The following is a 15,811-nucleotide window of genomic DNA, read 5'->3' as shown; positions in this document are numbered from 1 at the left end:
GCCTTGCAATAGTTTTAGCATTCCCCAATAGCAAAACTGTGGCAATGCATGCTGGGATGTGTAGTTTCACAACAGCTGGAGGGCCACCAGGTGGATATGCCTGTTCTAGAAGGGGCGTAACAAATAAGTAGAATCTGATGAGTTGCTATTGGAAACATCTTCAAAAGAACTCTGACCTTAGTAAACTGACCCCAGCCAATAAAAATACATGTACAAAGTCAGGATACAGTATGTAGACCAGTGACAATGACAATGTCCACTGCATGCTGTGGTGCCATTCATTATTGTTACAGTTCAGCTTCAAATCCAGATACATTTCCAATCATAGCGCAGGTTCCTTCAGTAGAGACCGGTGAGAGGCTGGCTGCACAATAGCTATGCAAATCTCTGTACTGTATTATACTGAATGGCAGGTTATTATGGTGTCATCTGTAAATGCTGGTCACCTTGTAAAAAGGTACAGCCCTCTCCTTCTTCTGTATCCCATGGAAGAATATATCTCCAGCAGCTTCATACACCTGCATTGTTACAGTAAAGTGCTCTGACTTCATGGAAGCCTGGATGCCTGCCTGTAAGAAATCACAGAATAAATCAGCTATCACTTAGGGCCTGACTTGTTTGCTAGGCTGCGTGTGACATCAGGTGACCTTAGACATCCGCCCGAACATCTGGGACGGGGTCGAATTCGGGCCATAATGAATGGGTCTGAATCAGCCCTTTAGTTATTGCTTTTGAACTGTCTGATAATGGTCCTTATACAGATCTACAAATTTGTTCTCAAAATTGGCAAAACCAATGTTCCAGTGGCGTAACTATAGCACCGCAGCCCCCGCGGTCTCGGGGGGAGGGGGCGCTGTGCATGTGGGGGCGCCGGGGGGGCTGCGGTGCTATAGTAATCCCCCTCCCATCCCCCGCAGGCTTACCTGTCCGCGCGTCCCGGCTCCCTTCCTGGCTTCAATCAATGCTATGGAGACGGACCACGATAAAATGGCTGCCCCATAAAGCAGACTGTTCTCTGAAACTGTCTGCGGTATAGGGGCGGCCATTTTATCGTGGTCCGTCTGCATAGAATTAATTGAAGCCAGGAGGGGAGCCGGGACGCGTGGACAGGTAAGCATGCGGTAATGGGGGGGGGGGAGGCACAGGCGGTCGGGCGGGGGGCACGGGCGGCCGGGCGGGGAGAGGGGGGGCGTCCCCCCATTAACGGCGGGGGGACGCCCCAAACAAAGCTACGCCACTGCCATGTTCATAGCAGGTGGGGCAGATGTAACATGTATAGAGAGAGAGTTTGATTTGTGTGAGTTATTTTGTTTCTGTGCAGGGTAAATACTGGCTGCTTTATTTTTACACTGCAATTTAGATTTCAGTTTCCACACACCCCACCCAAATTTAACTCTCTCTGCATATGTTACATCTGCCCCACCTGCAGTGCATATGGTTTTGCCCACTTTGAGAATAAATTTGTACTGCGATCAGATCTGAATAAGGGCCTATGTCAGTACTATTAAATAAATGGTGTAGTTTAAAATGACAAGCCTCATTGTTAGATCAAAGTTCTATGGGTAAAACACAGTCTACAAATGTTCCGCTTAGTCACTCATAATTGTGTCTTACATTTTGTCCTCCCGCATCACAACCAGTACTATCTGCAGAAACCACTGGCTGGATATTTGCTTATATATTAGATTAGTTTCCAATTAAGTGACACTATTCTTGGGGCACAGATTTCTAATTACTGTATGGTGTTATATTGCATTTCACTGTCACGATGTCCTGTAGTATCATTGACCTGCAGATAAATCTCCACCAGTTCGTGCTCTTGCAGTAGATAATACAGTTTTCCAGCTTGAATCCACCTCTCAGCCGATTTCTCATGCTGTCCAAGATCAATGGAAATCCTCAGACTCTGCTTAGTGTAATCAAGCGCTTTGCGTAAGGACCTGCAATAAATACAAGCAGTTAAATCCGGATTCTAAATATACTAAGGAACAGCTTCCCAAAGACTACGTTCACAGAACACAGATTTGTTATACAATTCTGTTCACACACTGCCATACATTAAACATGGCCTCCTACACAACTCACTGGAAAAGTAAAATATTTGAACAGCATAAAGGTTCCCAGCACCAAAGAGCTTTTATAGCATTATATATCAACCATGATAGAAAATAATAAAAAAGATGATTTGCAAACATAACCCTCGTTATTGCTCCGGAAATATAGCTGCAATATGCTATGAATTAAAAGAATGTATTCATCTCAAGAGCAAAAGGGAGTAGTGAATTCTATTATCCAAATGCTGCATAATTAAACTGTAAAAAAAAAAAAACCTGTAAGAAAAAGTAAAGCACAATAAATAAATATAAATATATATATATATATATATATATATATATATATATATATATATATATATATATCTGAAAAATATATTTCACCCTATATTTTTCAGATCCATTAAAAGGTGCATTGAACTGACCAACTGGAAAAGAGCTGCCGCCCTGGAACAAAGGGATAGTGTTTTCTCTGGTACCTTATATAAGGATCAAAGTTAATAAACCAGCAGATTTATAAATTAAAAGGATTTAGCGCAGGTACCACTACCCACAAAAAAAAAAAAAATATATATATATATATATATATATATATATACCACAGCAATGATCCGGCACTCCAATTTAAATAAATAATTGCCCTGGTGCCTCCTCTGTGGCCTTGCGGCAACCGTATATAGCGTGGTCCGACGAGCGGGGAGGGGGGAGCGGCACTCAAAGCAGTAATCAGTCCACGAAATAAGCGACATATATATATATATATATATATATGCCATGGATAGCCACTGTATGTTATTTCATATCATAAATGCTTAATTCATGACCTAACACATTTTAAAATAATAGAGCAAGTAAAGGGAAACTGGCCAAAGAAAAGTACAGAAATACAGTAGCTTTAGCACTGGCTGAAATGCGCTACATTCATGAATTGAATATATTAAGTCCTCACAGACTAAACGGTGATTTCGAATTAAAATGGTTCATGCAGGAATTCACCAAATCCCTTACTGATTTAAACACATGAACAGTTTGCATTTGTATATCATTCCTTTCAACAATACCATGAACCTTTTGATTTTATAGAATAGTATTTTGTTCATGGATTTTTATGGATTAAAACCATGTTTTTTGATTTCTCTAATGGTACTATGCTTTTTAAATTGTGCTCACATTAAAAGAACCCTGAAATGAGCATTTATTTATATAATGTGGGGAACGAGCATATCCGATTTCCAGATAAATAAAGTGACCACTTTGCAACTAAAAACTCGAAAAAACACCCTTTTAGGGTTGAAATCCGCCGACATGAGCAGAAGGACGTGGTCAACAAACTTTTACACTTTCAGTTCTAATATTATATATATTATAATCCAGCTCTTCAATGATTAACCTTATTGTGCCTACAAACAGGGAGATTTTGGCCCTATTTCTAAGCGAGCGATCTGTGCTCAAAACCCTTTGAGTGCAACTATCTCTGTGAGAGATGTTCAAAAATCTGTTAAGATTGCCTTGTTAACAATAGCCATTCTGTAGTTGCCATTGAATATATGACAATACAAAATCCTCTTATTTTATAAACATACTTAATAAAGGGACATTTGTCTCAGTTCTGTATTTAAAGCCTCCAGTTTTATTGTTGGAAACCATTTCTCAAGAAAGAACATTCTTTGGGAACGGCTACATTTAGCCCAGTGGCTGCTCTCTCTACCTACCTCTTAATTTCCTGGCCATTCCTTCTTGCCTCCAGGCCTCCTTGCCTGCACCTCATGTCGCCTGTCTGTCTCCCCTCCCTCTAGACTGTAAGCTCCTTGGAGCAAGGTCCTCTTCCCTCCTGTTCTCACACCCCTCTTTTTGCATTTCAGTTACAGGTCTCTTACTACCTGCTTCTCTGCTCACTTGTGTTCATTCTCATTCTCTACCACTGACAACCTGCCCCTGGTAACATGCGGACTCCTCTTCTGCTTCCTTACATCTCAGCTGCATTGTGCACTACCAATTGTGCTGCTAATTGTTACCTGTGCTCTGTTTTTGTTCTTCGGTTGCTGGTATGTTTACTTCTGTGTACCCTGTATTGTTCTTATATATTCTATACATACTGCACGGTGCTGCTTACCACTTGTGGTGCCTTATAAATAAAATGTAATAATAATAATATTATCTATATCTTTATTGTAACTTTGGACTGGAGATTGGACTGATTTTTGATGAGTTGCAGCTGCAGGGAGAAAAGAAAGCGCATATTTCATATTTTCCATTCAGTCTTTATTGAGCTATAGCTATATTATATATATTGAGGCATAAAGAATTACATAGGCACTGCCCAAACAGCCGTTTCAACTGCTCAGCGCAGTTTCCTCAGGGTCCTCAATAAAACATCGCTGGACCCTTATAACATGGAGTGCCGGTTCTTTCATCCTTTTCGAACAGGAGGGTGAGTGCTACTATTTAAACATTATGAACTATGCAACGCAAAATTAATGCCTTTTTGAAAATGAAAAAATCTTCCAGATGAGTGGTCTTCACTGGCTCTTTATATATATATATATATATATATATATATATATATATATATATATATAGATAGATAGATAGATAGATAGATAGATAGATAGAGAGAGAGAAATGGAATGGGCACTCACCAAGGTCTAGGTAATCAGAATATCATTTTATTTGTATCAAGTCGACATACCATCCGACGTAACGACACGTTTCGGTCTACATAAGACCATCATCAGGAATAATGCAGCAAAATACAGATCATCAGCAGAACAACAACCTGACATCCGTCCCTGGGGAAGGACACTCAGGGACGGATGTCAGGTTGTTGTTCTGCTGATGATCTGTATTTTGCTGCATTATTCCTGATGATGGTCTTATGTAGACCGAAACGTGTCGTTACGTCGGATGGTATGTCGACTTGATACAAATAAAATGATATTCTGATTACCTAGACCTTGGTGAGTGCCCATTCCATTTCTCTATTCCATGATGTTTTCCCATCCTATGGAGCACCTCCCCTTTGCACTTTGATGTGATGCGAGTGCGGATTCCTTGGAAAAATCTATATATATATATATATATATATATATATACACACACACACACACACATACACATATACATACATACACACACCACATATACATATAATCGCCAAAGATGGGTGTGGCTTTGTGGGAAGTGCCCTGTTTTCAGGGGGAACAGGGCGGAACAGAGTTCCACCAATGATAGGGAGAACTAGCTCCACCTCCAAAATAGGCCTGCCCAGTAATTGCAACAGAAAACACGCTCCACCACCACGTCAACAGAGGATGAAGGCAGTGCTAGGGTCACTGATAGCTGCAGCCACCTCTCTCTTTCTCAGATCTTGACAGCTTCATGGTCCGGGCAAATGAGTTCCACCACCTCTCCAGGATCACTTTGAGCACTGCCTGTTTTCATCACTGTGTGGCCATGTCCGGCATTCTGTGACCAAGCCCCCAGCCCCTCTGTCTCCCCTGAATAGATGATGTGCATATTTGAATAGCAAATATCCACTGTCGCTCTGATGAGTACAGCAGTGAATTACAGGTTCCTTACAAACTACCCCCCCCCCCCCCTCCTTCCAGTTGGCAGGTATGTACTCGTTTGCTCCAAACGCTGAAACAGATCTACAGTGTACAAAACCAAAGCAACAAACTCTATAAATATTTTCATCATTTTGCCCATCATTTCAGCTAATTACTCAGGTTTAACAAGCACAAATTACAGCTGACAATGCTTACTTGGCAGTGTTTAGAGTCTGGTAGAGCTGACTCAGAGTACTCAGCACATCCCCTTCCTTTGGTCTGTCCCTCAGCAGTTGCACCAGTTTAACCCAGTGTTCACAGTAGATTATTTGGACTCCAGTGGTGGGACACACTTCACTGTAGTAATGGGACAGTTCTTCAATGATGCCGAGTTGACCTGCATAATGGATGCATAGTATAATCAGTGTTCCATTAACCTCCACCAACATAACAAAGAGTGACAAGTAAGCATGTGTAGGCTTATATAATTATTATTAACTTGTAAGTCTGCAAGAAGCAAAAGGTAGTCTGATACTTTGGGATTGCCTCTGTGTTTGTGCATGTGTGAGAGAGAGAGATACTGTATATATATGCTCTGCACCCCGAATAATGAGTGCATCGGATTTCTGTATACCTATATTTGGGTTAATATTTAATTTAGTGGTGGGCAACGATTAAAATTTTTAATCGCGATTAATCGCATGAAATTTTTGCGATTAACTGTGATTAATCGCACTGATAGGCACATAAGTGCCGCTTACCTAAAATATTGTTGCCAGGGGTTCCATGCTTGTTGCCAGGTGGGATAACATGCTTGTTGCCAAGGGAGATTGCATGCTTGTTGCTATAGTAGGTTTCATGCTTGTTGCCAGGAGTTTACTTGCTTGTTGCCAGTGGGGGTTTTGTGCTCCATGCCATTGGGGTGGGGTTACTTGCTCCATTCCAGGGGGTGGTGGGTTACTTGCTCCATGCCAGGGGGGAGGTGGGTTCCTTGCTCATTGCCAGGGGGGTGGTGGGTTACTTACTCCATGCCAGGGGGTGGTGGGTTACTTGCTTCCTTCCAGGGGGGTGGTGGGTTCCTTGCTCGTTGCCAGGGGGTGGTGGGTTACTTGCTCCATGCCAGGGGGGTGGTGGGTTACTTGCTTCCTTCCAGGGGGGTGATGGGTTCCTTGCTCGTTGCCAGGGGTTGCAGGGTCCACAGCGCTCCCGGAATCCGCACTTCCCGGTAGCGTTGGTCACTCTGCACATCCATGACAGACGCTAGAGGTAAAGGAGCACCTCTAGTGTCTGTCTTCTTCACAGCGGCGGCCATATTTGGAGGGGCGCAGGGTCTCCGTCAGCATGTGGACAGAGACTCTGCACCCTTGCGCTGCAGACTAGTTCATTTCCCCCGAGCCCGGCAGCCCCCATCTCCCGATCCCTGACACTGCAGCACCCCCATCCCACCGCGTCCCCTCCCCCCCTTCGTGTTAATGGCGATAATACATTTAATCGCTGTTAATGTGCTGGCGCGTTAATGCGATATTAACGCGCTAACGTGCCCAGCACAAATTTTATTTAATCTTTTTGTGATCGCACAGACCCGGCTAGGGCTTGCTCCTCCAAGCGGCAGCTGGGGCTGCCTTACAGTAGTTATGCCAATGATTAGGCTGCAAGCTTAAGTGCAGTGATCAATCCATGAAGCAAAATTATATTCCACAACTATTTAAAATATTCTAGCAATGAAGAGAAACAAATACTAAATAATGATTCTAGGGGCAAAGTCTATGTTAATAAAATGCTGTATTTTTAGATTAATGCATGCATACTAATTCACTTTTTACTAACAGTACAACAAAACAAATAGGAGCTACAGCAGCACATAAAGAAAAAGAAAATTGGCTTACTCACTTTTCAGGTTGCTGGACTTTATGGCAAACAGCAAGGCCAATTCATAACATATTCTGCCATTGTCAAGCTTCTGTTTCTCAATCAGAAGTTTTCCCAACCATTGCAGAACTTGGGCCAGTTCCCTCTCTGCATCACCACTGCTCTGCACATCCATAAAAAGCTGGACAGACTTTAGGAAATATCTCTCTGCCACGATAAAGGCTTGGCAGACCACAGCCAATCTCCCAAAGTTTGCCAGGGCAATGGCTTGGTTCCTTCTGTTACCGGTTTCAGTGGCCATTTTTAGGGCATGGGAATATCCTTTTGATGACTCAAGTATCTTTCTGTCCATCATCTTGGCATTTGCGAGGAGATTATGCACAACACCGCACTGAGTGGTGCTGTCCGTTTCTTGCATGGAGTCTAGCAGAGGCATTAGAATTTGGCAAGCTTGGTCATACTGGCCGTCTATAATATACAGCCAACCCAAAAACAGAGAGGATTCAAAGGCTTCTTCTTCGCTTGTCCATCGACCCAACTCAACGGCTCTTTTAGTGTAACCAATGGCAACCGACAGCAATTGGCGCTGGAGATATAGCTTGGCTAAGATAAGACATAGTGTCCTCTGAGCTTTGACATCTCCATTCTCATATGAGTAGGACAGGGTTTGTTTTAGGTAATGAGTAGCTTGTGCAGGAATATGATTACCTTTTAATGGACAACTCATGATTTTGGATATGTTCTGCATAACTACCACAACTCTCCACAAAGGAGATGGTGCCATTTTCATGCCAAGTGATTTGCACAGTCTGGCTGATGCCAAAGCAACATGAGGCAGATATTTCTTGTCATACAAGTAACATAAAATGGGCATAACACTTGTATTGGAGGTTAAAGTCTGAGAGCATGAGGTGATGAGAAGAAACTGCAAGCGTTCCAGAAAAGGTAAAGCTTCGTCATTTCTTCCAAGCTGATGGAGCAGCCGGAACACAAGGAAGCAAACGCGGGATTCTAAGGAGGCATTGTTAACGATTACAGCTTTCCTGAAAACATATTTGAGCACCTCAAGCTCATTCTCTGAGCTAAACGCGTGCTGAGGTAAGCAGGTTAGGAGACTGGCAGCCTTTTCCAGCAGCAGCTCTTGCTTAGATTTCAAATTTTGCTTCAAGTAAATAGCTGATAAATTCCCATACAAGGCAGCCAAGAGGTGCAAATCAAGAAATCCATGGTTAATGGCACTTAAGGCTTCTTCAAGATACACCCTCGCCTGGGATAGTTTCATCCGTTTGGCACAAATCCGTCCCAGAAGAAAACAACAACGAATGTGAGCCCAAGACATATGGTTCCTCTTGGCCCAGTTTCGAGATGTTTCCAGGTACATCACCAAGTCTTCCTCTTCAGAAAACCCATAAAATGTGGAGCTGAGAAAAGACATAGACAGATCATATAGTGGCTGGAAGTGTGAATCGTAGCCCTCCTTATTAAGAAATGTCAAAATCGGGTCAAAGACTTCGGAGTCTTCTATGTCACTAGCATTTAAATCAACAAAGAACTTTGGGTCATCAATGTCCTCTTGTCCATGCACATGGAACCCCTCATCACCATATTTCCACTCAGAGTCTGGACTGGACTTCTCGGAGACACTGCATTTTGAGGAATCACTGACAGCTTGTATCTCCTCCCAGCTGTCAGATGTCTGCATTCCACCATACTCTTCCCTTGTACCTAGGAGACCAATATAATGTAAATTTAAATAATACAGTATATATACATATATTTGTTTATATTATATACAACAGTGGTTCAAAAAGCAAGGTAACAAAACTTCTCATATATGTAATGTCCTGTATTTCATTCTAATTTCCTCTTGCGCCTCATATCAGACATACTGTCCCAACAGTAGTTGTAAGATGGCAGGGATGGCAGATATATGGTCACACACTGAGGTACTTAGTACAATCAGATTTCTGCATCTAAAGTAAAGGGCACACCAACAGCTGAAATTCATCACCAACTTGTGTAGGTATATAAAAATTAGCCAATAAGAAGCAGCTAACCGATGCTGCTGGCATCAGCTATCATTGTGTATTGCTTCACCACTCTCCCAATGCCTACAAGAAATAAGCCACTTAAATAGCATGTTTGGTGACGCATTCACATCTACTTATTAACGCCCATGTGAAAACACCTTACTATTCAGCTTACACTTGTTCAACCCACTTCATATCTCCAAATACTGTATAAGGAAATGCAGGCAAAAATATTCAAAAGAATTGAGATGTGCAGAATGTATATACAGTACATAGGTTACGTTACAAAAATGGATAAATCAAACTTTAAGGAAGCCCCACTGTGTACATCAGAACAAAGCAATAAATGCTTTTTGAATTTGCCAAGAACACAATGGCCATAGTAAAAGTTTGGTTAAATACCGGATCTTGTAAAGAAAACAACCATTACTTTACAGGAAAAGCTAGCTATAGAAAGAGCATGGATATATATTAATTAATTTATGGTTTAACTTACCCAGAGAGGATTTAAGATAGATTTCAACAGGATCCAGGCCATCTATAAATTGTGGAAGAGAAAGACTGTCACTGCAGTGCACACTGGTTCTTTTCAAGCAAATAAAACCACTTGGGATTCCTCTTTTATAAAAATGCATATATTGTATGTAAATGTTTAGATTAAGCCCCATACACACTATGTGATGTTGGCCGCGGCGGATATAGTTAACAATATCAGCCGTATGTTCCCGATATTGAGCATAGACACTGAACGATATCGGTAAACGATATCGTTCAGTAACATCAGCGTTAGTGTGCAGGTCACTGGCTATATAGCCAATTGACCTGCATCTTCAGCAGACAGTGAGGCTTATTAACGACACTCGGTAACGAGCATCGGTAATGACATGAGTACTCTCACAAGAGGATATAGTAAAAGATTTCTCCGAAATCCCTTTCAGAGTGATATATTTTACTATATCCTCTGGTGTGTATGGAGCTTTACTGTACTGTCCAGACCTTTATACTGCTTCATTGTTTGTCTGTACATATGCTACTTAGGGTTTATACACAATGCTTACTGCTGCAGCATAGATGGTGTTTTCTATGGTGGGTAAGGCCTGTCATTCCGATTGCTAATTCCGTACAGGGTCACCAGGGGCATACAGCTGGTAAATAAGTAGCCCATGGAGAACCCACATCGGCCTATCACTTACTTTATGTTCTGTTTCCCAGTGGGAAGGGGGAGGCTCAGAGCCTGCATGATGGGGTTGTAGAAAAAGTGAATGAAAAGATTAATTTCAGACAACCTTCCACTAAGTCCTGCAGGGTGTGCGGTGTATATGTGGCTCTTGTTCTAGGGAGGCCCCACACTGCGCACCCTGTACCCAGATTATTCCATGGTCGGCAAGCGGGTCCCTCTTCCTCCAGAGAGCCATTTTTGTTGGTGGCAAAACTGAGTCGGGTGTCTCCAGATTACAAATGTACATTGTAAGGCAAGTATTGCAGAGAGCCACCCTGTGGGCTTAAGTGTCTAGAGCACTCTGACATTTGCACATTTAGCTAAATAGTGGTTCTAAAAACATATACTAGGGCCTTATTCTGATCTGAGCTCAGTACACATTTGTTCTTAAAATGGGCAAAAGGTGGGGCAGATGTAACATGTATAGAAAGAGTTAGGTTTGTGTGAGTTATTTTGTTTCTGTGCAGGGTAAATACTGGCTGCATTATTTTTTCACTGCAATTTAGATTTCAGATTCAACACACCCCACCCAAATTTTATTCTCTTTGCACAGGTTACATCTGCTCCACCTGCAGTGCACATGGTTTTGCCCATTTTCCGAACAAATTTGTACTGAGCTCAGATCAGAATAAGGCCCCTAGTGTTAATTATGTGCATGCAGTCATAGTCCTATTATCGGGGCATTATCTTTTGTCTCAACAGTACTTTTGACCAGGCTTTATCTTCTAAAGAAAGCCACTGAGACATAGACAAGGCAAGGAAATGCATTAAGCATCTACAAAGAACTACTACTACTATATCGGCTGGCCATTGAAAAGGAGTACACACACCAGACTCCCATGGTGAACTCCACAAAGGGACTCCGCAATTGAGGAAACAGCACCAGCGGTCAGGAGCACCAATTAGGGAGAGCTAAGAAGGTGGTGAGATCTCCAATTTAATCATTATATACCCTAGTCAAAAGTACAGCTGAGGCAAAAACTAATGCACTAATCGTATAATCAATATCACTGCATGCACATTAATTATTTACAAAAATATATTTTTAAGAAAGACAATTTTCATTGGGAACTGTTGCTGCCTTATTCTTAAATCATGTGTGACAGATTGCTTAGGAACCAATTGGTCATACTATCTGCATAACAATACTGTGTATACTTCCGGTGGTGGCCGGGGATGGTCGCATTACGTGGAGCTCCGATCTCCCATCCACGGAGCTCCACCATCCCCGGCCTCCGGAGCAGCGTGGCGGCAGCGGCGGGCAGAGAGGAGGAGGCGGCCGGTGGGAGCAGAACGGAGGAGGCGGTCGGAGGTGACCTGCGGCAGGAGAGGCTCCATACCCCCGGCCTCCGGAGCAGCGTGGCGGCAGCGGCGGGCAGAGAGGAGGAGGCGGTCGTTGGGATCAGAGCGGAGGTGGCGGTCGGAGGTGACCTGCGGCGGGAGAGGGTGAGAAGTGAGCACCGTGTCCCCCGTGTCCCCTCGGCGCAGGATACGGCGTCACCCGGCCAGAGGCGGACAGAGCTGTGCTCCCGCCTGCAGCACCATCGATCGAGCAGCACTGCGGCCCCCCCCCCCCCCCAGCAGCACCATCGGGCACCGCGGCCCCCCCCACCCGCAGTAGCATCTTCTCCCCCCCTGGCAGCAACCCACCACCGGCAGCACCATCTGAACATTTGTCCGGGGAACCAACTCCCCCCCCCCCCAGAAACAGCACAGGATCAGAAGATCCCCCGCACACTGCATTGGGGGAATATGGCTGAACAAGGCAGTTTGGGGGCAGGGCAGGTCTCCACATCACATCAGTCTGGCAGGATCCCCCCCCAGACAGGCCGCACCGGCCCCGGGTAACTCTGCAGGACCCCCGAGCCCTCCACCCCCCTCCCTGACTGACTCTCCCCCGGCCTCACTGACTCTTTCTGCCCCCTCCCCCCGCCACCATCACCACCACCCACAGGAAGATACAAGTTGGCGCCGCAAATGGCTGCCTAGGATCTGTGCACTCAGCCATATGTAACCCCGTGTCCCCTATGTGATAACTGTACTGTCTCTGCTTTAATTGCAATGTTTGTGCTCATACTGTAACTGCTACCTTCCACAGCTACTTCAGCGACCAGTGGCGCCGCGGATGGCTGCCTAGGCGCTGTGCTGATCGGCGGGCTGCGTTCCCCACATGTAATGTCTCAATGTAATGTATGTAATGCCCCCACCCCCCCCCCCTTTTTCATCCCTGCTGATGCTGCACTGTATATCCACAAAAAATTCCTAGTGTGCGCAAGCACACATGGCCAATAAAGTTGATTCTATTCTATTCTATTCTAATACAAAGATGGGTATGCAATGTGGGATCATGGCTGTTGATCCCCGCTGACAGCCGTGATCTAGGCCCATTTGCAGTCAGATCGACCGCATAACGACAGACTGGATTAAATTTCCCGCCTGCCGATGGGCGCAAAGGGGTCGTGGCTGTGAAAACGGCCGTGGATTGTCGATCTGCGGCCCAGATAATGACAATCCACGGCTATTATCGGCAGAATGGGCCCGACAGCTTCTGAAGTCGGGCCCGTTCTGCCGTGATCCCGCATCAATGCTGTCGTTAATGACAGCATTGAATAGGGAGCCGCCACGTCGGAAATGGCGGCGGCAGATTGCATACCCCCCTAACTGTATTAAAGTGGGAGCTAATAAAAGTCGACTGCTAACAGGGCCTGATTACAGGTTCCAGATGCCCTAGGCCAGGCATTCCCAACCACGGTCCTCAAGGCACACCAACAGTGCAGGTTTTAGTGATATCCAGGCTTCAGCACAGATGTTTAATCAGAATCACTCAGGTACTAATTAAGTCACCTGTGCTCAAGATTGGATATAACTAAAACCTGCACTGTTGGTGTGCCTTGAGGACCTTGGTTGGGAATGCCTGGCCTAGGCTAATACACATGTAGCTCCCCTTGTAATGCTTCTACACACATGCAAATGGGCGCTCGGGTACAAACCAGCCATACTGCCCATGTGCATGAGACGATGACTTTACAAATGGCATGTAGGATCTAATACTTGTGATGTGAAGGATACTTTGGCTTTAGGCTGACCAGCTGGCACTCTAGCACATTGTACATAAAGTAATGGTTTCAGCAGTAAGTTACATTGGCACAGCCATCTGGCAGTCACTTTAAGAACTTTACCCTCCAGAGTACATCAGCACAGCTAACAAGCATGGAATAAATTAGGCCTTAATTTGATTCCTCGGCTGTCACCTGCAAGGTTTTTTTCTGGTTATAAAGGGAGGGGCTGAGTATTCCCTATAAACAGCTGCAAATTATATTGGAGATAGGTCAGCACTCAATCACTATTTTTTGGTTTTCTTATATAGCACATAAAGGGGCAGATGTATGAACCAGCGTTAAGAGGCAGAAATGGGGGGGGATTACGATTACCCTATGTATCACTAGCGCACCTAACGTGCGCTAGTGACAGGCCGCCGAGTTACTCTCGGCGGGGCTGTCCCCTGCAATCCCCCCCAGTGTTTAGCGGCCGGGGCGATGTATTAACAGCCGCCCAGCTCAGTGGGGACAACGCTAGCCCTGCTTCTAGCTCGGGCTGCGCTGGAGATCTTGCGATTTTAGCTAGATCTCCCGCATGCTCATTAGTGCCTGCCGGGGGGAGCACATTGCGCATGCGCGGGGCGCCGGGGGGGGGGGGGGGGGGGAGCCGAAAAGGAGAGCTGGGTACTTGTTTCCTAGCAGGGCGCCCAGATTTCCTACGTACGTTCAGTAGTTAATTTAGTTAATTTATTCACTGCACCCTGAGTGAAATCGCATCGCCCTTTTTTGTGGCGTGAGATGTGAGATGAGATCTCAGTAGTTCATATGGCAAAACACCTAAAACAGCACCACTCTCCACGTCACCCCGAAGTGTGGCGAGCCCCGCGAGGGGCGGCAGAACGCATCCTCCGACCTTTTCATACCTCCACTATCCATGTCGGCGTGGAGTTAATATTATATAGTGTGGCGAGCGCAGCGAGCCACCGAGCCCGAAGCGTGGCGAGCGCAGCGGACGCGGAATATATGTAAAGTAATCCGCGTACGCTCGCCACGCTTCAGGCTCGGTGGCTTGCCACACTATATAAAATCATCTTCACGCCGACGTGGATGGTGGGGGTATGAAAAGGTCGGAGGATGCCTTCCGCTGCGCTCGCCACGCTTCAGGGTGACGTGGAGAGTGGTGCAGTGCAGTTCTACCCTATGAACTACTGAGATCTCATCTCATCTGATCTCATCTCATCTGCGATGCGATTTCACTCAGGGTGCAGTGAATAAATTAACTAAATAAACTACTGAGATCACATCGCACACATCGCAAGGCACAAAAAGCCGTGCAATGCGATTTCACTACGCAGAATAGCCCACTAAGCAAATAGCTTAGTGGCCGCCCTGCTAGGAAACAAGTACCGAGAGCCGTAAACACTGAACATAACGGCTCTCCTTATCGGCATGGGGGGGGGGATCATACATCTGCCCATAATGTGTGCCTGCTTCTCCACGTTGTGCTGGAGAAGCGGGACCCGTTATTTAATAAACGTTATGGGCAGATTCATACATCTGCCCCAAAATGCTAGGATACACAATGATAGGCCATCACTGGGAGAACACTACATCTAGCTAAGACAGGTATCCGTTATACATGTCTTGAATCAGGTGAAGGCAGATGTCGATGTTGGACTTGGGCTAAATACACCATAATGGAGTAATTATAGGTCTATAGATGCAGCACATGAAAACCCTTCACTGAGCCACTTAAACTGACAATTATTGAAAAACCTAAGCGCTTCTCATTAGTAACAGATTGTTTTCACAGATTAACACTTATGAAGTGAGAGACTTTGAGTACACAAGCTAGTCTATATTGATCCAAAACTGCTTGAACTGAAGAAAAAATCTGTTCAAGTGTAATCATCTACCAGCCACTCTTCAAATAAGGTTATCAGAGGTCAAGTTGGCAACTGTGCCACTAGGTACATTGGTTCGGTTACTTGCACAAAAGGCTATATTATCCTTTCTACTCCCAGCAGCCCCCTGGTCTCTGGTATCATCCTCA

General features: G+C 44.8%; 1 protein-coding gene across 5 annotated transcripts in view; it reads right to left on the bottom strand.

Moving 5' to 3' along the window:
* Nucleotides 1-15,811, bottom strand: part of SH3TC2 (SH3 domain and tetratricopeptide repeats 2) — a 96,809-nt gene that overhangs the window by 14,361 nt on the left and 66,637 nt on the right. For all 5 annotated transcript variants that reach the window (XM_083181975.1, XM_083181977.1, XM_083181976.1 and 2 more), the window contains 5 exons: nt 9,998-10,039; nt 7,493-9,196; nt 5,819-5,999; nt 1,790-1,940; nt 447-569 (listed from right to left, as the gene is read on the bottom strand). In XM_083181975.1, the coding sequence (XP_083038101.1) occupies nt 447-569; nt 1,790-1,940; nt 5,819-5,999; nt 7,493-9,196; nt 9,998-10,039 (2,201 nt within the window). The remainder of the gene's footprint in view (nt 1-446; nt 570-1,789; nt 1,941-5,818; nt 6,000-7,492; nt 9,197-9,997; nt 10,040-15,811) is intronic.

Source organism: Crinia signifera, chromosome 4, assembly GCF_055691185.1.
Source record: "Crinia signifera chromosome 4, ASM5569118v1, whole genome shotgun sequence".
Classification (NCBI taxonomy): Eukaryota; Metazoa; Chordata; class Amphibia; order Anura; family Myobatrachidae; genus Crinia; species Crinia signifera.
The sequence above is the reverse complement of the archived record's forward strand: the minus strand, read 5'-3'. Positions and strand labels throughout refer to the sequence as shown.